The 23,968-nt window shown below is 37.7% G+C and overlaps 1 protein-coding gene across 1 annotated transcript in view; it reads right to left on the reverse strand.

Annotated features, from left to right (window-relative positions):
* Window positions 1-1,449: 1,449 nt before the first annotated feature.
* The window catches only part of FRMD7 (FERM domain containing 7), a 299,794-nt gene continuing 277,275 nt past the window's right edge, over window positions 1,450-23,968 (reverse strand). Inside the window, exon 13 of the mRNA XM_053714655.1 lies at window positions 1,450-2,651. Within this exon, the coding sequence (XP_053570630.1) occupies window positions 1,575-2,651 (1,077 nt within the window). The 3' untranslated portion in view covers window positions 1,450-1,574. The remainder of the gene's footprint in view (window positions 2,652-23,968) is intronic.

Consider the following 23,968-nt stretch of genomic DNA (forward strand, 5'->3'; position numbering starts at 1 on the left):
TATTTCTGAACAAAGGGCATCCCAGAGAAGCATTTAGAACCATTTATGCCATAATTGCACAAGTTGTTTGTAAATAATTTCTATGAGAAACCTAAAGTTTGTGAAAAAATTTGTGAAAAAGTGAAGGATTTTCTTTTATTTGATCGCATTTGGCGGTGAAATGGTGGCATGAAATATACCAAAATTGGCCTAGATCAATACTTTGGGATGTCTTCTAAAAAAAAAAATATATACATATCAAGGAATATTCAGGGATTCCTGAAAGATATCAGTGTTCCAGTGTAACTAGTGCTAATTTTGGGGAAAAAAAAAGTGGTTACTTATATTTATTTATATTTAAGTGCTACTTATATTTATTGCCCTATAATTTGCAAAGAACATGTTAACATTGGGTATTTCTAAACTCAGGACAAAATTTAGAAACTATTTAGCTGGTTGTTTTTTGGTGGTTGTAGATGTGTAACAGATTTTGGGGGTCAAAGTTAGAAAAAGTGTTTGGTTTTTTTCAATGTTTTCCTCATATTTTATATTTGTTTTTATAGTAAATTATAAGATATGATGAAAATAATGGTATCTTTAGAAAGTCCATTTAATGGCGAGAAAAACGGTATATAATATGTGTGGGTACAGTAAATGAGTAAGGAAAACTACAGCTAAACACAAACACCGCAGAAATGTAAAAATAGCCCTGGTCCTTAAGGGAAGGAAATTGAAAAATGGCCTTGGTCCTTAAGGGGTTAAATAATGAACTTAACTGAATAATGTTGTATAATTGTATACTGCCAATGTATTAGTATTTGTTTTCCTCTTTGTGTATCAAATGAGTTATGAAATTGTTAAATTCTTTTAAAACAATAATAAAAAATGATATATAAATTTAAAAAAAATGGTCACTACAGCTCCTTACCTTCACCTTTGCTGTTCTGCTGAATGCAGCACCAGATGTTTTGAAGGGGTGGGTTAAGGGTGTAAAGTGCAACAGTGCTTTATACTACTGAGCTCCTCCCGTTGCATACTCTTGGTCAACCCAGTTGGTCAGTCTGTGAATTGCAGGATACAGGCCTCCTTGCTCTGCTGCAAATGATTTCAGACTGGCCCCTGCTCTTGTGGCCCAAGTTCTATTGCACCTGGTGCTTTACCTGCTGTTCACAAATGTATGTTTCTATAAATGCAATATTTGTTGCCTCTGTGCAAGAATCACTTTATTTACACATATATTGTGCAATACAAATGTAACTTCCTCAATATGTTACAATACACTTTTGACTTTGCTTTTTGTTCTAATGCAATAGTGCTAACTTCTTAGTGTTTATTTGTGTTAATCTCAGTATGAAGGAGCATATACACATAGATTGTTTTATGTGTTAATGCTTTACATAACGTTACAAAAAATTTAATTCAAGACATCAAAACCAGATAATAAATCTGTTAATGTAGCAGCTCATTAGGTGGTTTGGAATAATTTTGTTTTTATTAATATTTGACTTTCAATTTTCACTCTGATGTTCATAAATATAAGTAATTATGTCCCAATGACACAAAATAACATATATAGTTTTTCACATATTTAGCACCTAAGCATGAAACCACTTTTTCTCTACTTTGGACTTCCTAGTTTCCCACCCTCGAACATTTAAAAGAATATCTTCATCATCATCATCATCATCTAGTTGAAGGCTTCCTGAAGACAGCCTTGCTCTTGCTATGGGAGATCTTATATTTTTCCCAAACACTGCATAATAGTATGGATTAATAATTTCTGTTTCAGAATCACTGGATTCAGTGCCACTGTACACATATCTCTCTGTGACCCTTGACATGTTTTTTACTGCAGGTAAAGGAGGAGGTTGTGGTGGTGGAGGAGGAGGGGGAAATGGCTGTTGAGATAGATGGAATTTTGAGAGAGCCTCTTTTTTGCTTAGTATAGGACAAGGGCCCAGCGGTCTGAATTCTGAACCATATGGAAACCATGTAGCTTTCATGTCTGAATGGCTTAAAGATCTCTTTGGATAAAGTTCTTGGCTATATTCCATATTAAATGGTTCACTGTTGGTTTTCAGTTCCATGTTTGCATTACTTTTACAGCTTGTTCTGGGATAAACTGGTTGATTATACTCCTTCATTCTTTGAGCAGCTGAATGTCTACTGGGTTGTTCTTCAAATGGGCTAGGTTGACTAGTGAGCTTTACAATTTCTTCCACTATTGCTGAGGTGTGCTGAGATATTCTATCTGTGTAACAGTACAAATTAGGGGATGCTCTATTTATCTGATATTTTGATTCAATGGGGGGGTCTGTGTAAGTCCTTGGTAGAAGAGGAACAACCTGTCTCATACTACCTTCAGATATACTCTTAAAATTTCCTACATGGTGGCTGCTTTCTTCATGGTAAGATAAAGCTCTCCTCTCATATCGTTGTATTGGTGCATCATTTATCATATCCATATAACTGCAGCCTGGGAATGATGAACTACTCTTAGACTCTTGAATGGCAGCCACTTCTGCCTCTGGCTTAGAACGTTCCGTCTCTGATGCAAAAATGACCTCCACAGCAGAGTTTCTTCTATTCTTGCCCATCAGTGGTTCCCAGCCAACACTGTTAACGCTTCTGGAGCAGGGTCTACTGGTATAAACCAGTCTTAAATCATTGGGCTAGTGGAAAAAAACAAAATGTTATTAAACCATTGTTCTGGCTTTTTCTAATATTGGATAGTGCATGAATTGATAAAAAGTGTAAATTTGAATACAAGCAATAGCTGTTTTGTGGGAAGTTAGAAAATAAAAAAATCTGGTTTCAAGAAATTATTCTTTTTACATATAAACAGAATGAGTAAGCAACTTGCTTGTTAAATTTGTGTTTTTGTTTTACTTAGTGTGGAAATTGAATTTCACACTTGCATATAACAAATATTTAAAATAGTTCTCCTGGAAGAAGTAGTTAAGGAAGTCTAGGTTTTTTTTTTTTTAATATTCCAGGCAAATTTACATATAAGATCTCTGATATACTTAAAACATATTTCTTTTACAAAGATATGACGAGTCCACGGATTTCATCCTTACTTGTGGGATATTAACCTCCTGCTAACAGGAAGTGGCAAAGAGCACCACAGCAGAGCTGTATATATATATATATATATATAGCCCCTCCCCTTCCCCTCCACCCTCAGTCATTCTCTTTGCCTGTGTTATACTAGGAAGACATGGTAAAGTGAGGTTTTAGTTTCTTCAATCAAGAAGTTTTTTTATTTTAAATGGTACCGTTGCATACTATTTTCCTCAGGGGGATATGGAAGAAGATTTCTGCCCTGAGGTTTGATGATCTTAGCTTTTGTAACTAAGATCCACGCTGGTTCCCACAAGACTTCTGAAGGTAACCATGAGACATCTTCAGTGTGGAGACCGGTTTCATGCTACAAGCAGCATTAAGGTATGTGCAGCCTTTTTCTCTGAGGAGACTTGGTGTATCAGAACTGGCTGGCATTATTTCCCTGTATGGGAATGGGGTAAGCAGTAAAACCTATTTTAATAAGAGGGGTGTTACTGGAGTCCCTATTTTATATTTATCATTAGTTGATATTTGGGCATTATGTGACATGGGAGACAATATAAAAAAACAATGTTTTATGTTTTTTTATTTTTGGCACTTAAAACTTATTGGTTTTATGCTTGAGGGTTATATTGTGTGTGTATTTTTACTTTAGTGTAAAACTGCATTTCCATGCGGTGTTTGGGCCTTCTCCAACTTTTGACCTTAAGGGGAGGAGCCTATTTTGGCACAATTTCTTCAGGCTTAGCAGCAGCAAACAGTAACTTGTGGCTCCTGGACTGTATAGCTGGACTGAAGGGTTGGAAACTTGATTTGAAGTATCCTGGGGGCAGGTAGGTGCCACAGCAGAGCTGTGGCAAGGTGCAGAGTGTATTTCTTTCATGTAATTGGCAAGAGTCCATGAGCTAGTGACATATGGGATATACAATCCTACCAGGAGGGGCAAAGTTTCCCAAACCTCAAAATGCCTATAAATACACCCCTCACCACACCCACAATTCAGTTTTACAAACTTTGCCTCCTATGGAGGTGGTGAAGTAAGTTTGTGCTAAGATTTCTACGTTGATATGAGCTTCTCAGCATTGTTGAAGCCTGATTCCTCTCAGAGTACAGCGAATGTCAGAGGGACATGAAGGAAGTATTACCTATTGAATACGATGATTTCTCTAACGGGGGTCTATTTCATGGGTTCTCTGTTATCGGTCGTAGAGATTCATCTCCTACCTCCCTTTTCAGATAGACGATATACTCTCAATTTACCATTACCTCTACTGATAACTGTTAATGTACTGGTTTGGCTATCTGCTATATGTGGATGGGTGTCTTTTGGTAAGTATGTTTTTTATTACTTAAGACACCTCAGCTATGGTTTGGCACTTTATGCATTTATATAAAGTTCTAAATATATGTATTGTACTTATATTTGCCATGAGTCAGGTTCATGTATTTCCTTCTGCAGACTGTCAGTTTCATATTTGGGTAATAGAAACATCTTTTAAAGAATTTTTTTTTTCTTACCTGGGGTTTAGTCTTTTTTCAATTGACTACTTCTTGCAAATTGCGGGCGTCATTAGGCCCGTGTGTGCGTCAAATGCTAAACTTTATTGCGTCATTCTTGGCGCGAAAATGTTTTTGGCGCGGAAAAATATGTCTATGACGCAACTTCGTCATTTCCGGCGTCATACTTGACGCTGAGACCTTTCACATGGTTGCGTCACTAGTGACGCGAGTGTGTCATTTCCGGTTATTTTTTGGTGCTAAAAAGTTTACGTTACGTTGTGCGTCATACTTGACGCCAAACTTTTTCATTATTTTAATACCCCATTGATGTTTGCCTCTTGATTTTTTCTCTATCAGAGGTCTATGCTATTTGCTTTTTTCCCTATTCCTGAAACTGTCATATAAGGAAATATTTAATTTTGCTTTATATGTTGTTTTTTCTCTTACATTTTGCAAGATGTCTCTATCTGATCCTGCCTCAGAAGTTTCTGCTGGAACATTGCTGCCTGACATCGGCCCTACCAAAGCTAAGTGCATTTGTTGTAAAATTGTTGAAATTATTTCACCGAATGTCATTTGTAATAGTTGTCATTATAAACTTTTACATACAGTTAGTGTATCCATCAGTAATAGTACATTGCCAGTTGTAGTTCCTTCAACTTCTAATATGCATGATATACCTGTACATTTTAAAGAATTTGTTTCTGATTCTATTTTTGAAGGCTTTGTCTGCATTTCCACCTTCTAATAAATGTAAAAGGTCTTTTTATACTTCTCATTTAGTTGATGAAATTTCAAATGACCAACAATATGATAATTTATCCTCTTCTGATGAGGATCTATCTGATTCAGAAGATCCTCCTCAGACATTGACTCTGACAAATCTACTTATTTTATTTAAAATAGAGTATATGCGTTCTTTATTAAAAGAAGTGTTAATTACTTTGGATATTGGGGTAACCAGTCCTCTTGACGTTCAGTCTAATAAACGTTTAAATGCTGTTTTTAAACCTCCTGTGGTTTCTCCAGGAGTTTTTTCCTATTTATGATATGATTCTAAGGAATGGAATAAGCCAGGTACTTCTTTTATTCTTTTTTTAAGGTTTAAAAAATTGTATCCTTTGCCAGCAAAATTTATAGAGTTTTGGGTAAAGAGCCCCAAAATTGATGGGGCTATTTCTACTCTTGCTAAACCTACTACTATTCCTATGGAAGATAGTACTTCCTTTAAGGATCCTTTAGATAGGAAGCTTGAATCTTATCTAAGGAAGGCCTATTTATATTCAGGTCATCTTCTCAGACCTGTAATTTCTTTGTCTGATGTTGCGGCTGCATCAACTTTCTGGTTGGAGAATTTAGCGCAACAAGAATTGCATTCTGACGTATCTAGCATTATTTGCTTACTGCAACATGCTAATCATTTTATTTGTGATGTTAGATCCATGTCTTTAGCTATATTAGCTAGAAGAGCTTTGTTGCTTAAATCTTGGAATGCTGATATGACATCTAAATCTAGATTACTATCTCTTGCCAAGGTAATAATTTATTTCGTTCTTAGTTGGATTCTATTATTTCAACTGTTACTGGGGGAAAAGGAGTTTTTCTGCCTCAGGATAAAAAACCTAAGGGTAAATCTAAGGCTTCTAACCGTTTTTGTTCCTTTCGTCAGAATAGGGAACAAAAACTCTATCCTCCCCCCAAGGAATCTGCCTCCAATTGGGAACCTTCCTCAAATTTTAATAAATCCAAGCCTTTTAGGAAACCATCTGATCCAGGGTCAGGTAGTGACATCTTGCAATATGTAAAAGAAAAAACAACATATAAAGCAAAATTATCAAATTCCTTAAATGGCAGTTTCAGGAATGGGAAAAAATGCAAAATAAAACAAGCCTCTAGAAAACCAGAAGCAACTGAAAAGTGAGACTGAAATAATATGAAAAAAAAAAACTGGCACCAAGTATGATGCCCACATTTTTGGCGCCAAGTATAACGCCCACATATTTTGGTGCCAAGAATGACGCCCATATTTTTGGCACCAAAAAAACGTCTGCAATACACATACGTCAAAAATGACGCAAATACGTGAAAACTTCCGGTGCCAACTATGATGCCGGAAATGACAACATTTTTGCGCCAAAAAAGTCTCGCGCCAAGAATGACGCAATAAATAGAAGCATTTTCTGCACCCGCGAGCCTAATAGCCCACAATTTTTGAAAAAAAGTCAATTGAAAATTTTAAGGTAAGAAAAATAAAATTTATATGCATTTTCCCAAAAAAATTAAACTGACAGTCTGAATGAAGGAATACTGATTATCCTGAATCATGGCAAATATAAGTTTAAACACATATATTTAAAACTTTACATATAAAGTGCCCAACCATAGCTTTGAGTGTCATAAATAGAAATAAGACTTACTTACCCTAAGACACTCATCTACATATAGTGGATAGCCAAACCAGTACTAAAACGAGAATCAGTAGAGGTAATGGTATATAAGAGTATATCGTCAATCTGAAAAGGGAGGTAGGAGAAGAAATCTCTATGACCGATAACAGAGAACCTATGAAATAGATCCCCTAGAGGAAGACCATGGTATTCAAATAGGCAATACTCTCTTCACATCCCTCTGACATTCACTGCACTCTGAGAGGAAAACCGGTCTTCAGCCTGCTGCGAAGCGCATATCAACGTAGAAATCTAGCACAAACTTTGTAAAACTGAATTGTGGGTGTGGTGAGGGGTGTATTTATAGGCATTTTGAGGTTTGGGAAACTTTGCCCCTCCTGGTAGGAATGTATATCCCATACGTCACTAGCTCATGGACTCTTGCTAATTACATGAAAGAAATAGCCCCATCAACTTGGGGATTTTTTCCCAAAACTCTATAGATCAATTCTAATGATATTGAAAATGGCATCACAAATAAAGTTATTAGCATGTTGAAGGAGTTTAACAATGCTATAAGCATTATGGTCTGACACTTGTTGCGCTAAAGCCACCAACCAGAAAGTTGAAGCTGCAGCAACATTAGCCAAAGAAATAGCAGGTCTAAGAAGATTACCTGAACATAAATAAGCCTTCCTTAGAAAGGATTCAAGCTTCCTATCTAAAGGATCCTTAAGCGAAGTACTATCTGCCGTAGGGATAGTAGTACGTTTAGCAAGAGTAGAGAGAGCCCCATCAACTTTGGGGATTTTCTCCCAAAACTCTAATCTATCAGATGGCACAGGGTACAACTTCTTAAACCTTGGAGAAGGAGTAAATGAAGTACCCAGACTATTCCATTCCCTAGAAATTACTTCTGAAATAGCATCAGGAACTGGAAAAACTTCTGGAATAACTACATGAGGTTTAAAAACTGAATTTAAACACTTAGAAGTTTTAATATCAAGAGGACTAGACTCCTCCATATCTAATGCAATCAACACTTCTTTAAGTAAAGAAAGAATAAACTCCATCTTAAACAAATATGAAGATTTATCAGTGTCAATATCTGAGGTAGAATCTTCTGAACCAGATAGATCCTCATCAGAAATAGATAAGTCAGAATGATGGCGGTCATTTAAAAATTCATCTGAAATATGTGAAGTTTTAAAAGACCTCTTACGTTTACTAGAAGGAGGAATAACAGACAGAGCCTTCCGAATAGAATTAGAAACAAATTCTTTAATATTAACAGGAACATCCTGAACATTAGATGTTGAAGGAACAACAACAGGTAATGGATTATTACTAATGGAAATGCTATCTGCGTTTGATAGCTTATCATGACAACTAACACAAACTACAGCCAGAGGAACAGTTACCAAAAGTTTACAACAAATGCACTTAGCTTTGGTAGAACCGACATCAGGCAGCGCTTTTCCAGAAGTAGATTCTGATCCAGGGTCAGGTAGTGACATCTTGCAATATGTAAAAGAAAAAACAACATATAAAGCAAAATTATCAAATTCCTTAAATGGCAGTTTCAGGAATGGGAAAAAATGCAAAATAAAACAAGCCTCTAGAAAACCAGAAGCAACTGAAAAGTGAGACTGAAATAATATGAAGAAAAAAAAACTGGCGCCAAGTATGATGCCCACATTTTTGGTGCCAAGTATAACGCCCACATATTTTGGTGCCAAGTATAACGTCCACATATTTTGGTGCCAAGAATGACGCCCATATTTTTGGCGCCAAAAAAACGTCTGCAATACACATACGTCAAAAATGACGCAAATACGTGAAAACTTCCGGTGCCAACTATGATGCCGGAAATGACAAAATTTTTGCGCCAAAAAAGTCTCGTGCCAAGAATGACGCAATAAATAGAAGCATTTTCTGCACCCGCGAGCCTAAAAGCCCACAATTTTTGAAAAAAAGTCAATTGAAAATTTTAAGGTAAGAAAAATAAAATTTATATGCATTTTCCCAAAAAAATTAAACTGACAGTCTGAATGAAGGAATACTGATTATCCTGAATCATGGCAAATATAAGTTTAAACACATATATTTAGAACTTTACATATAAAGTGCCCAACCACAGCTTAGAGTGTCATAAACAAAAACAGAATTTATGCTTACCTGATAAATTACTTTCTCTTACGGTGTATCCAGTCCACGGATTCATCCTTACTTGTGGGATATTCTCATTCCCTATAGGAAGTGGCAAAGAGAGCACACAGCAGAGCTGTCCATATAGCTCCCCCTCAGGCTCCGCCTCCCCAGTCATTCGACCGACGGTTAGGAGAAAAAGGAGAAACCATAGGGTGCAGTGGTGACTGTAGTTTAAACGAAAAAATTTGAACCTGACTTAATTGCCAGGGCGGGCCATGGACTGGATACACCGTAAGAGAAAGTAATTTATCAGGTAAGCATAAATTCTGTTTTCTCTTACAAGGTGTATCCAGTCCACGGATTCATCCTTACTTGTGGGATACCAATACCAAAGCTTTAGGACACGGATGAAGGGAGGGAACAAGTCAGGTAACCTAAACGGAAGGCACCACTGCTTGCAAAACCTTTTTCAATATCATTAGAATTGATGTCAGGTATATGTCTTTAGCTATTTTATCCAGAAGAGCTTTATGGCTTAAGTCTTGGAATGCAGATATGACTTCTAAGTCAACTTTGCTTTCTCTTTCTTTCCAAGGTAATAAATTATTTGGTTCTCAGTTAGACTCAATAATGTCAACTGTTACTGGGGGAAGGGAGCCTTTTTACTTCAGGATAAAAAATCTAAAGGTAAATATAGGGCTGCTAATCGTTTTCGTTCCTTTCGTCAGAATAAGGAACAAAAGCCTGACCCTTCCTCTAAAGGAACAGTTTCTGTTTGGAAACCTTCTCCAGTCTGGAATAAATCCAAGCCTTTAGAAAATCAAAACCAGCTCCCAAATCTGCATGAAGGTGCGGCCCTCATTCCAGCACAGCTGGTAGGGGGCAGGTTACGATTTTTCAAAGATGTTTTGATCAATTCGATTCAAAGTCTTTGGATTCAGAACATTGTTTCACAAGGGTACAGAATAGGTTTCAAGGTAAGACTACCTGTGAGAAGATTCTTTCTTTCACGCATTCCAGTAAACCCAGTAAAGGCTCAAGCGTTTCTGAAATGTGTTTCAGATCTGGAGTCAGCTGGGGTAATTGTGCCAGTTCCAGTTCTGGAACAGGGCCTGGGGTTTTATTCAAATCTGTTCATTGTTCCAAAGAAAGAGAATTCTTTCAGACCAGTTCTGTATCTAAAAATATTGAATCGTTATGTAAGGATACCAACATTCAAGATGGTGACTATAAGGACTATTCTGCCTTTTGTTTAGCAAGGGCATTATATGTCTACAATAGATTTACAGGATGCATATCTTCATATTCCAATTCATCCGGACCATTATCAGTTCCTGAGATTCTCTTTTCTAGACAAGCATTACCAGTTTGTTGCTCTTCCTTTTGGCCTAGCAACAGCTCCAAGGATCTTTTTGAAGGTTCGAAGTGCCCTTCTTTCTGTAATCAGGGAGCAGGGTATTGCGGTATTTCCTTATTTGGACGATATCTTGGTACTTGCTCAGTCTTTACATTCTACAGAATCTCACACGAATCAACTTGTATTGTTTCTTCAAAGACATGGTTGGAGGATCAATTTACCAGAGTTCCTTGATTCCTCAGACAAGGGTAAACTTTTTGGGTTTCCAAATAGATTCAGTGTCCATGACTTTCTCTAACAGAAAAGACGTCTGAAATTGGTTTCAGCTTGTCGAAACCTTCAGTCTCAATCTTTCCCTTCGGTAGCTTTGTGCATGGAAATTTTAGGTCTCATGACTGCTGCATTGGACGCAATCCCTTTTGCTCGTTTTCACATGAGATCTCTCCAGCTTTGTATGCTGAATCAATGGTGCAGGGATTATACAAAGATATCACAATTAATATCCTTAAATCCCAATGTTCGTTCTTCTCTGACTTGGTGGTTAGATCACCATCGTTTAGTTCAAGGGGCCTCTTTTGTTCATCCAACAGGTATCTGTCCAGATCCAGGGATCCTCAGGCGAAAGCGGTGGATGCGTTGTCACTTCCTTGGAATTATCAACCTCTAGTTCTTCTTCCAAGAGTGATTTCCAAAATCCTAATGGAGCGTTCATTTGTACTGCTGGTGGTTCCAGCATGGCCACACAGGTTTTGGTATGCGGATCTCGTTTGGATGGCAAGTTGCCAACCTTGGACACTTCCGTTAAGGCCAGACCTTCTGTCTCAAGGCCCATTTTTCCATCAGGATCTCAAATCATTAAATTTGAAGGTATGGAGATTGAACGCTTAATACTTAGTCATAGAGGTTTCTCTGACTCAGTGATTAATACTATGTTACAAGCTCGTAAATCTGTGTCTAGAAAGATCTATTACCGAGTCTGGAAGATTTACATTTCTTGGTGTTCTTCACATAAATTCTCTTGGCATTCTTTTAGAATTCCTAGAATTTTACAATTTCTTCAAGATGGTTTGGATAAGGGTTTGTCTGCAAGTTCCTTGAAAGGACAAATCTCTGCTCTTTCTGTTCTTTTTCACAGAAAGATTGCTAATCATCCTGATATTCATTGTTTTGTACAGGCTTTGGTTCGTATCAAGCCTGTCATTAAGTCAATCTCTCCTCCTTGGAGTCTCAATTTGGTTCTGAGGGCTTTACAGGCTCCTACCTTTGAACCTATGCATTCTCTGGATATTAAATTACTTTCCTGGAAAGTTTTTTTCCTTTTGGCCATCTCTTCTGCTAGAAGAGTTTCTGAGTTATCTGCTCTTTCTTGTGAATCTCCTTTTCTGATTTTTCATCAGGATAAGGCGGTGTTGCGGACTTCATTTAATTTTTTACCTAAAGTTGTGAATTCTAACATTAGTAGAGAAATTGTTGTCCCTTCATTGTGTCCTAATCCTAAGAATTCTCTGGAGAGATCTTTACATTCTTTGGATGTAGTAAGAGCTTTGAAATATTACGTTTAAGCTACTAAAGATTTCAGAAAGACTTCTAGTCTATTTGTTATCTTTTCTGGTTCTAGGAAAGGTCAGAAGGCTTCTGTAATTTCTTTGGCGTCTTGGTTAAAGTCTTTGATTCATCATGCTTATGTAGAGTCGGGTAAATCCCCGCCTCAAAGGATTACGACTCATTCTACTAGGTCAGTTTCTACTTCCTGGGCTTTTAGGAATGAAGCTTCTGTTGATCAGATTTGCAAAGCAACATCTTGGTCTTCTTTGCATACTTTGACTAAATTCTACTATTTTGATGTTTTCTCTTCTTCTGAAGCAGTTTTTGGTAGAAAAGTACTTCAGGCAGCTGTTTCAGTTTGATTCTTCTGCTTATAATTTCAGTTTTTTTCATTATAAGATTAAAACTTTTTGATTTGGGTTGTGGATTATTTTTTCAGCGGAATTGGCTGTCTTTATGTTATCCCTTCCTATCTAGTGACTCTTGCGTGGAAGTTCCACATCTTGGGTATCTGCTATCCCATACGTCACTAGCTCATGGACTCTTGCTAATTACAGGAAAGAAAACCTAATTTATGTAAGAACTTACCTGATAAATTCATTTCTTTCATATGGGGCCCACCCTTTTTGTGGTGGTTATGATTTTTTTGTATAAAGCACAATTATTCCAATTGCTTATTTTTTTATGCTTTCGCTCCTTTCTTATCACCCCACTTCTTGGCTATTTGTTAAACTGAATTGTGGGTGTGGTGAGGGGTGTATTTATAGGCATATTGAGGTTTGGGAAACTTTGCCCCTCCTGGTAGGAATGTATATCCCATACGTCACTAGCTCATGGACTCTTGCTAATATGAAATAAATTAATTTATCAGGTAAGTTCTTACATAAATTATGTTTTCTACTCTTGCTAAACGTACCACTATTCCTATGGAAGATAGTATTTCCTTTAAGGATCCTTTAGATAGGAAGCTTGAATCTTATCTAAGGAAGGCCTATTTATATTCAGGTCATCTTCTCAGACCTGTAATTTCTTTGGCTTATGTTGCGGCTGCATCAACCTTCTGGTTGGAGAATTTAGCGCAACAGGAATTGGATTTGGACTTATCTAGCATTATTCGCCTATTGCAATATGCTAATCATTTTATTTGTGATGCAATTTTTGATATTATCAAAATTGATGTTAGGTCCATGTCTTTAGCTTTTTTAGCTAGAAGAGCTTTGTGGCTTAAATCTTGGAATGCTGATATGACATCTAAATCTAGATTACTATCTCTTTCTTTCCAAGGTAATAATTTATTTGGTTCTCAGTTGGATTCTATTATTTCAACTGTCACTGGGGGAAGGGAGTTTTTCTGCCTCAGGATTAAAATCCTAAGGGTAAATCTAAGGCTTCCAACCTTTTTCGTTCCTTTCGTCAGAATAAGGAACAAAAACTCAATCCTCCCCCCAAGGAGTCTGCTTCCAATTGGAAGCCTTCCTCAAATTGGAATAAATCCAAGCCATTTAGGAATCCAAAGTCTGCCCCTAAGTCTGCATGAAGATGCGGCCCTCATTCCAGCTCAGCTGGTAGGGGGCAGATTAAGGTTTTTCAAGGATATTTGGATAAAATCTGTCCAAAATCAAAGGTTTCAGAGCATTGTCTCTCAATGGTATCGAATAGGATTCAGAGTAAGACCTCCTGTGAGAAGATTTTTTTCTCTCACGTATCCCAGTAAATCCAGTAAAAGCTCAGGCTTTCCTGAAGTGTGTTTCAGACCTGGAGTCTTCAGGGATAATCATGCCAGTTCCTCCTCAGGAACAAGGTTTGGGGTTTTATTCAAATCTATTCATTGTACCAAAGAAGGAAAATTTATTCAGACCAATTCTGGATCTGAAAATTTTGAATCATTATGTAGGAGTTCCAACTTTCAAGATGGTGACTATTCTGCCTTTTGTTCAGCAAGTACATTATATGTCCACAATAGACTTGCAGGATGCATACCTTCATATTCTGATTCATCCAGAACATTATCAGTTTCTGAGATTCTCTTTTCTAAACAAGCATTACCAATTTGTTGCTCTTCCATTTGGCCTAGCAACAGCTCCAATAATCTTTTCAGAGGTTCTGGGTGCCCTACTCTCTGTAATCAGAGAACAGGGTATTGCAGTGTTTCCTTATTTGGACGATATCTTGGTACTAGATCAGTCTTTACGTACTGCAGAACCTCACACCAATCAACTAGTGTTGTTTCTTTGGAAACATGGTTGGAGGATCAATTTACCAAAGTTTCTTGATTCCTCAGACAAGGGTCACCTTTTTAGGCTTCCAGATAGATTCAGTGTCCATGACTCTGTCTCTAACAGACAAGAGACATTTAAAATTGGTTGCAGCATGCCGGTACCTTCAGTCTCGGTCATTCCCTGCAGTGGCTATGTGCATGGAAGTTTTAGGTCTCATGACTGCAGCATCGGATGCGAACCCCTTTGCTCGTTTTCTCATGAGACCTCTACAGCTTTGTATGCCTAATCAATGTACGACACTCTCTGACATAGTGGATAGATCATCATCGTTTAGTTAAAGGGGCTTCTTTTGTTTGGCCAACCTGGACTGTGATCACAACAGATGCGAGTCTTTCAGGTTGGGGAGCTGTTTGGGGATCTCTGACAGCACAAGGGGTTTGGAAATCTCAAGAGGCGAGATTACCAATAAATATTTTAGAACTCAGTGCAATTCTCAGAGTTCTTCAGTTTTGGCCTCTGCTAAAGAGAGAACCGTTCATTTGTTTTCAGACAGACAATATCACAACAGTGGCATATGTCAATCATCAGGGTATGACTCACAGTCCCCAAGCTATGAAAGAAGTATCTTGGATACTTGTTTGGGCAGAATCCAGCTCTTGTCTAATCTCTGCGGTGCATATTCCAGGTGTAGACAATTGGGAGGCGGATTTTCTCAGCCGCCAGACTTTACATCCAGGGGAGTGGTCTCTCCATCCAGATGTGTTTTCTCAGGTTGTTCAGTTGTGGGGTCTTCCAGAGATAGATCTCATGGCCTCTCATCTAAACAAGAGACTTCCCAGATACCTGTCCAGGTTCAGGGATGTTCAGGTGGAAGCAGTGGATGCGCTGACACTTCCTTGGTGTTATCATCCTGCTTACATTTTCCCGCCTCTAGTTCTCCTTCCAAGAGTGATCTCTAAAATCATCATGGAACATTCATTTGTGTTGCTGGTTGCTCCAGCATGGCCACACAGGTTTTGGTATGCGGTTCTGGTTCGGATGTCCAGTTGCCTGCCTTGGCTACTTCCGTTTGGCCAGACCTACTATCTCAAGGTCCGTTTTTTCCATCAGGATCTCAAATCATTAAATTTGTAGATATTGAAATTGAACGCTTAGTACTAAGTCATAGAGGTTTCTCTGACTCAGTGATTAATACTATGTTACAAGCTCATAAATCTGTTTCTCATAAAATCCCCTGGCATTCTTTTAGAATTCCTAGAATTTTACAGCTTCTTCAGGACGGTTTGGATAAGGGTTTGTCTGCAAGTTCTTTAAAAGGACAAATCTCTGCTCTTTCTGTTTTATTCCACAGAAAGATTGCTATACTTCCTGATGTACACTGTTTTGTACAGGCTTTAGTTCTTATTAAACCTGTTATTTAATCAATTTCTCCTCCTTGGAGTCTTATTTTGGTTCTGACGGCTTTACAGGTTCTTCCATTTGAACCTATGCATTTTTTGGACATTAAACTACTTTCTTGGAAAGTGTTGTTCCTTTTGATCATCTCTTCTGCTACAAGAGTTTCTGAGTTATCTGCTCTTTCTTGTGAGTCTCCTTTTCTGATTTTTTCATCAGAATAAGGCAGTTTTGCGGACTTCTTTTTAATTTTTACCTAAGGTTGTCACTTCCTTGTGTCCATAGCCTAAGAATTATTTGGAAAGTTCTTTACATTCTTTAGATGTGGTAAGAGCTTTGAAATATTATGTGGAAGCTATTAAAGATTTCAGGAAGACTTCCAGTCTATTTGTTTTATTTTCTGGTCCTAGAAAAGGTCAGAAGGCTTCTGCGATTTCCTTGGTTGAAACTTTTGATTCAGCAAGCTTATTTGGAGTCGGGTCAGGCCCACCTCAGAGAATTACAGCTCATTCTACTAGATCAGTCTCCACTTCGTGGCCTTTTAAGAATGAAGCTTCAGTTGATCAGATTTGCAAAGCTGCAACTTGGTCCTCTTTGCATACATTTACTAAATTCTACCGTTTTGATGTATTTGCTTCTTCGGAAGCAGTTTTTGGTAGAAAAGTTCTTCAGGCAGCTGTTTCAGTTTGATTCTTCTGCTTTTGATTTAAGTTTTTTTCTTTCAAATGAAATAAACTTATATTTTTGGGTTGTGGATTAATTTTTTTCAGCAGATTATGGCTGTTTTTATTTTATTCCCTCCCTCTCTAGTGACTCTTGAGTGGAGATCCACATCTTGGGTATTGATATCCCATATGTCACTAGCTCATGGACTCTTGCCAATTACTTGAAAGAAAACATAATTTATGTAAGAACTTACCTGATAAATTCATTTCTTTCATATTGGCAAGAGTCCATGAGGCCCACCCTTTCTATGGTGGTTATGATTTTTTGTATACAGCACAATTATTTCCAAATTTCCTTTGATGCTTTCTACTCCTTTCTTTATCACCCCACTGCTTGGCTATTCATTAAACTGAATTGTGGGTGTGGTGAGGGGTGTATTTATAGGCATTTTGAGGTTTGGGAAACTTTGCCCCTCCTGGTAGGATTGTATATCCCATATGTCACTAGCTCATGGACTCTTGCCAATAAGAAAGAAATTAATTTATCAGGTAAGTTCTTACATAAATTGTTTTCTTTCATGTAATTGGCAAGAGTCCATGAGCTAGTGACGTATGGAATGTACATTCCTACCAGGAGGGGCATAGTTTCCCAAACCTTAAAAAATGCCTATAAATACACCCCCCCACCACCACACCCACAATTCAGTTTTTTCAAACTTTGCCTCCTATGGAGGTGGTGAAGTAAGTTTGTGCTAGATTTCTACGTTGATATGTGCTTCTCAGCATGCTGAAGCCCGGTTCCTCTCAGAGTGCAGTGAATGACAGAGGGATGTGAAGGGAGTATTACCTATTGAATGTAATGGTCATCCTAACGGGGATCTATTTCATAGGTTCTCTGTTATCGGTTGTAGAGATTCATCTCCTACCTCCCTTTTCAGATTGACGATATACTCTTATATACCATTACCTCTACTGATTCTCGTTTCAGTACTGGTTTGGCTATCTACTTTATGTAGATGAGTGTCTTTTGTTAAGTATGTTTTCTTTTACTTATGACACTCTCAGCTATGGTTTGTCACTTTATATGTAAAGTTCTAAATATATGTTTTATACTTATATTTGCCATGACTCAGGTTAATCAGTACATTTCCTTCTTACAGACTGTGGTTTTCATTTTGGGAAATGCATATGAAAAAATTATTTCTTACCTGAAAATTTTTTAAATTGACTTTCTTTTCTAAATTGCTGGCTGTTAGGCTCGAGGGGGGCGCAAAATGCTAAAATTTATTGTCATTTTTGCCACAAGACTTTTTTGGCGCAAGAATTATGTTTGTTGACGTAATTATGTCATTTCCGGCGTTTATTATTTCCGGCGTTTATTATTAAGAAGCTTATTTTGTTTGCATTTTTTCCCATTCCTGAAACTGTCATATAAGGAAATTGATAATTTTGCTTTATATGTTGTTTTTTCTATTACATATTGCAAGATGTCTCAAGCTGACCCTGTTTCAGAATCTACTACTGAATCCTGCTGCCTGATGTTGGTTCTACCAAAGCTAAGTGCATTTGTTTCCTCCGGCTGTAGTTTGTGTTAGTTGTCATGATAAACTTTCAAAAGCAGACAATATTTCCATTAGTAGTAGTCCATTACCTGTTGTTGTTCCTTCAACATCTAATGTTCAGGATATTCCTGTTAATGTGAGAGAATTTGTTTCTAATTCTATTCAGAAGGCCCTGTCTGTTATACCACCTTCTAATAAACGTAAAAGGTCTTTTAAAACTTCTCATAAATTCGATGAATTTTTAAATGACCAACAGCATTCTGATTTATCTATCTCTGATGAGGATCTCTCTGGTTCAGAAGATTCTGCCTCAGATATTGACACTGACAAAACTTCATATTTATGTAAAATGGAGTATATTCGTTCTTTATTAAAAGAGGTGTTGATTGCATTAGATATGGAGGAGACTAGTCCTCTTGATATTAAACCAGTAAACGTTTAAATTCATTTTTTAAACCTCATGTAGTTATTCCAGAGGTTTTTCCAGTTCCTGATGCTATTTCAGATGTAATTTCTAGGGAATGGAATAGTCTGGGTGCTTCATTTACTCATTCTTCAAGGTTTAAGAAACTGTACCCTTTGCCGACTGATAGATTGGAGTTTTGGGAAAAGAATCCCCAAAGTTGATTGGGCTATTTCTACTCTTGCAAAGCGTACTACTATTCCTACGGCAGATAGTACTTCTTTTAAAGATCCTTTAGATAGGAAGCTTGAATCTTATCTAAGAAAGGCTTATTTATGTTCAGGTCATTAGATATCATTAGAATTGATGTCAGGTATATGTTTGGAATAAATCCAAGCCTTTTAGAAAATCTAAATCAGCCCCCAAGTCCGCATGAAGGTGCGGCCCTCATTCCAGCGCAGCTGGTAGGGGGCAGACTAAGATTTTTCAAAGATGTGTGGATCAATTCAATCCAAAATCATTGGATCCAGAACATTGTTTCTCAAGGGTACAGAATAGCTTTCAAGGTAAGACCCCCTGTGAGAAGTTTCTTTCTCTCACGCATTCCAAGGAACCCAGTAAAGGCGCAGGCTTTCCTGAAGTGTGTTTTAGACCTGGAGTTATCCGGGGTAATTGTGCCAGTTCCCTTTCCGGAACGGGGTCTGGGGTTTTATTCAAATCTGTTCATTATTCCAAAGAAAGAGAATTCTTTCAGACCAGTTCTGGATCTAAAAATTTTGAATTGTTATGTAAGAATACCAACATTAAAAATGGTGACTATGGACTATTCTGCCTTTTGTTCAGCAAGGGCATTATATGTCCACAATAGACTTACAGGATTCATATTCCAATTCATCCAGACCACTATCAGTTCCTGAGATTCTCTTTTCTAGACAAGCATTACCAATTTTTTGCTCTTCCTTTTGGCCTAGCAACATCTTTTCCTTTTGGCCTAGCAAGGATCTTTTCAAAGGTTCTCGGTGCCCTACCCTCTGTAATCAGAGAGCAGGGTATTGCAGTATTTCCTTATTTGGACGATATCTTGGTACTTGCTCAGTCTTTACAGTCTGCAGAATCTCACATGAATCAACTTGTGTTGTTTCTTCAAAGACATGGTTGGAGGATCAATTTACCAAAAAGTTCCTTGATTCCCCAGACAAGGGTAACCTTTTTAGGATTCCAAATAGATTCAGTATCCATGACTTTGTCTCTAACAGACAAAAGACGTCTCAAATTGGTTTCAGCTTGTCGGAACCTTCAGTCTGTCATTCCCTTCAGTAGCTATGTGCATGGAGGTTTTAGGTCTCATGACTGCAGCATCGGACGCGATCCCCTTTGCTCGTTCTCACATGAGACCTCTTCAGTTTTGTATACTGAGCCAATTGTGCAGGGATTATACAAAGATATCACAATTAATATCCTTAAATCCCAATGTTCGACTATCTCTGACTTGGTGGTTAGATCACCATTGTTTAGTTCAGGGGGCCTCTTTTGCTCATCCAACCTGGACTGCGAGTCTTTCAGGTTGGGGAGCTGTCTGGGGATCGCTGACAGCGCAGGGGGTTTGGAAATCTCAAGAGGCGAGATTACCAATCAATATTTTGGAACTCTGTGCGATTTTCAGGGCTCTTCAGTTTTGGCCTCTCCTGAAGAGAGAACCGTTTATTTGTTTTCAGACAGACAATGTCACAACCGTGGCATATGTCAATCATCAAGGTGGGACTAACAGTCCTCAAGCTATGAAAGAAGTATCTTGGATACTTGCATGGGCGGAATCCAGCTCCTGTCTAATCTCTGCGGTCCATATCCCAGGTATAAACAATTGGGAAGCAGATTATATCAGTCACCAGACTTTACATCCGGGAGAATGGTCTCTTCACCCAGATGTGTTTCTTCGGATTGTTCAGATGTGGGGGCTTCCAGAAATAGATCTGATGGCTTCTCATCTAAACAGGAAACTTCCCAGGTATCTGTCCAGGTCTAGGGATCCTCAGGTGGAAGCAGTGGATGCGTTGTCCCTTCCTTGGAATTATCAACCTGCTTATGTCTTTCCGCCTTTAGTTCTTCTTCCAAGAGTGATTTCCAAAATCATAATGGAGCGTTCATTTGTACTGCTGGTGGCACCAGCATGGCCACACAGGTTTTGGTATGCGGATCTTGTTCGGATGTCCAGTTGCCAACCTTGGCCACTTCCGTTAAGGCCAGACCTTCTATCTCAAGGTCCATTTTTCCATCAGGATCTCAAATCATTAAATTTGAAGGTATGGAGATTGAACGCCTAGTGCTTAGTCATAGAGGTTTCTCTGACTCAGTGATTAATACTATGTTGCAGGATCATAAATCTGTGTCTAGAAAGATTTATTACAGAGTTTGGAAGACTTACATTTTATGGTGTTCTTCTCATAAATTCTCTTGGCATTCTTTTAGAATTCCTAGAATTTTACAGTTTCTTCAGGATGGTTTGGATAAGAGATTGTCTGCAAGTTCCTTGAGAGGACAAATCTTTCTGTTCTGTTTCACAGAAAAATTGCTAATCTTCCTGATATTCATTGTTTTGTACAGGCTTTGGTTCGTATCAAGCCTGTCATTAAGCCAATTTCTCCTCTTTGGAGTCTTTGGTTTTGAGGGCTTTACAGGCTCCTCCGTTTGAGCCTATGCATTCATTGGACATTAAATTACTTTGTTGGAAAGTATTGTTCGTTTTGGCCATCTCTTCTGCTAGAAGAGTTTCTGAATTATCTGCTCTTTCTTGTGAGTCTCCTTTTCTGATTTTTCATCAGGATAAGGCGGTTTTGCTGACTTCATTTAAATTTTTACCTAAAGTTGTGAATTCCAACAACATTAGTAGAGAAATTGTTGTCCTTTCGTTGTGTCCTAATCCTAAGAATTCTTTGGAAAGATCTTTACATTCTTTGGATGTGGTAAGAGCTTTGAAATATTATGTTGAAGCTACTAAAGATTTCAGAAAGACTTCTAGTCTATTTGTTATCTTTTCTGGTTCTAGGAAAGGTCAGAAGGCTTCTGCCATTTCTTTGGTGTCTTGGTTAAAGCTTTTGATTCATCATGCTTATTTGGAGTCTGGTAAGTCCCCGCCTCAGAGGATTATGGCTCATTCTACTAGGTCAGTTTCTACTTCCTGGGCTTTTAAGAATGAAGCTTCTGTTGATCAGATTTGCAGCAGCAACTTGGTCTTCTTTGCATACTTTACTAAATTCTACCATTTTGATGTTTTCTCTTCTTCAGAAGCAGTTTTTGGTAGAAAAGTACTTCAGGCAGCTGTTTCAATTTGATTCTTCTGCTTATAATTTCAGTTTTTTTCATTATAAAGATTAAAACTTTTGATTTGGGTTGTGAATTCTTTTTCAGCGGAATTGGCTGTCTTTATTTTTATCCCTCCCTCTCTAGTGACTCTTGCGTGGAGTTCCACATCTTGGGTATTTGCTATCCCATATGTCACTAGCTCATGGACTCTTGCCAATTACATGAAAGAAAACATAATTTATGTAAGAATTTACCTGATAAATTAATTTCTTTCATATTGGCAAGAGTCCATGAGGCCCACCCTTTTTGTGGTGGTTATGATTTTTGTAAAAAGCACAATTTATTCCAATTCCTTGTTGATGCTTTTGCTCCTTTCTTATCACCCCACTTCTTGGCTATTCGTTAAACTGAATTGTGGGTGTGGTGGGGGGTGTATTTATAGGCATTTTGAGGTTTGGGAAACTTTGCCCCTCCCCATACGTCACTAGCTCATGGACTCTTGCCAATATGAAAGAAATTAATTTATCAGGTAAATTCTTACATAAATTATGTTTTTAACCCGTATTCTGCAGCTCCCTGAGATCACCGCCACTAAATAAAGTTATTAACCCCTAAATCTCAGGCCTCCCACATCTCTGCCACTAAATAAACCTGTTAACCCCTAAATCTCCAGCCCCCACATCGCAAAACACTAAAATAAACTATTAACCCCTAAACCTAATACCCCCCTAACTTTAAAATTACAATATAACTATCTTTAAATAAATAAAAACTTACCTGTGAAATAAAAATAAACCTAACATTAAACTATAAATTAAGCTAACATATTTGTTACGTGTGATGTGGAGTCACTCTATACGAGCATACAAACTGAATGGGGACCTAGGGCAGTTAGCCATTTCTTAGATAAAATCAAAGAAATGGATGAGGAGACAAAAGAATTCATTATTAAACTTAAAGGGACAGTCTACACCAGACTTTTTATTGTTTTAAAAGATAGATAATACCTTTTATTACCCATTTCCCAGTTTTGCATAACCAACACAGCTATAATAATATACTTTTAACCTATGTGATTATCTTGTATCTAAGCCTCTGCAAACTGCCCCTTTTTTCAGTTCTTTTGACAGACTTGCAGTCTTGCCAATCAGTGCCTGCTCCCAGATAACTTCTCGTGCACGAGCACAGTGTTATCTATATGAAATACGTGAACTAACACCCTCTAGTGGTGAAAAACTGCTAAAATGCAATCTGAAAGAGGTGGGCTTCAAGGTCTAAGAAATTAGCATATGAACCTCTTAGGTTAAGCTTTCAACTAAGAATACCAAGAGAACAGAGCAAAATTGGTGATAAAAGTAAATTGGAAAATTGTTTAAAATTACATGCTCTATCTGAATCATGAAAGTTTATTTTGGCCTAGACTGTCCCTTTAAGATTTGTCCTTACCCACAACTATTTTGTCTTTGATGAGAAATTTATCCTACAAATTTGTGGAACTGCCATGGGCACATCATGTGCTCCAACTTATGCAAACATCTACCTGGGCTGGTGGGAGGAAATGGTGGTATTCCACGACTCTCTAACCAACTATACACACTATCTCCCACTGGTCCAGGTATATTGATGATATTTTATTTGTATGGGAGGGACCAGCAACCTTACTGGAGGATTTCTTCAAAACTCTAAATTTCAATCCTTTTGGCCTTTTCCTGACTTACCATAGCAGTACTGAAAAAGTTGAATTCTTAGATTTAACTATCCACATCATGCAAGACAGAATGACTACAGAGGCATATAGAAAACCAACAGCCACGAATAACATATTACATGCCTCTAGTCATCATCACCCCTCTACTATTAGGGGTCTTCCTCTAAGAAATTGCTAGCTAGAGCATATCAAAAAGCTATGTTGAAATATAAATCTGATCTCCTTAAACCTAAAGAGCCAACAACTTCAGATTCATTTCCACTTTTAAATGTCAGAGTGAACAAATAACTGAAATTATTCAGAAACACTGGCACATTTTAAAAAGTGATGATGAACTAAATAAACTGTTACCAGATAAACCGGCCTTTACTTTCAGAAGGGCCAAAAACCTCACTGATAATCTAACCACCAGACATTTTGATAGAAATGCACATAAAACACCTATCTTCCAGGGTTCCATTCCATGTGGGCATTGTAAGATTTGCCAATACATGGCTAAAAAAGAATCAATAACAGATTCAATAAAAAATGGAAGATTCTAACACACATAAACTGCCAAAGCACTGATGTAATATATTGCTTATCTTGTTCGTGTGAGTGCCTTTATGTAGGGATGACTACTAGAAAGCTAGGCACTAGAATGACAGAACATTTGAGTAACATCCGCAATGCACGAAAGGACATAGAAAAAGGCAAGCAGATAACCAGTATAGCAAGGCATTTTCTAAAAT

Source organism: Bombina bombina, chromosome 1 (assembly GCF_027579735.1).
Source record: "Bombina bombina isolate aBomBom1 chromosome 1, aBomBom1.pri, whole genome shotgun sequence".
NCBI classification, from domain to species: Eukaryota; Metazoa; Chordata; class Amphibia; order Anura; family Bombinatoridae; genus Bombina; species Bombina bombina.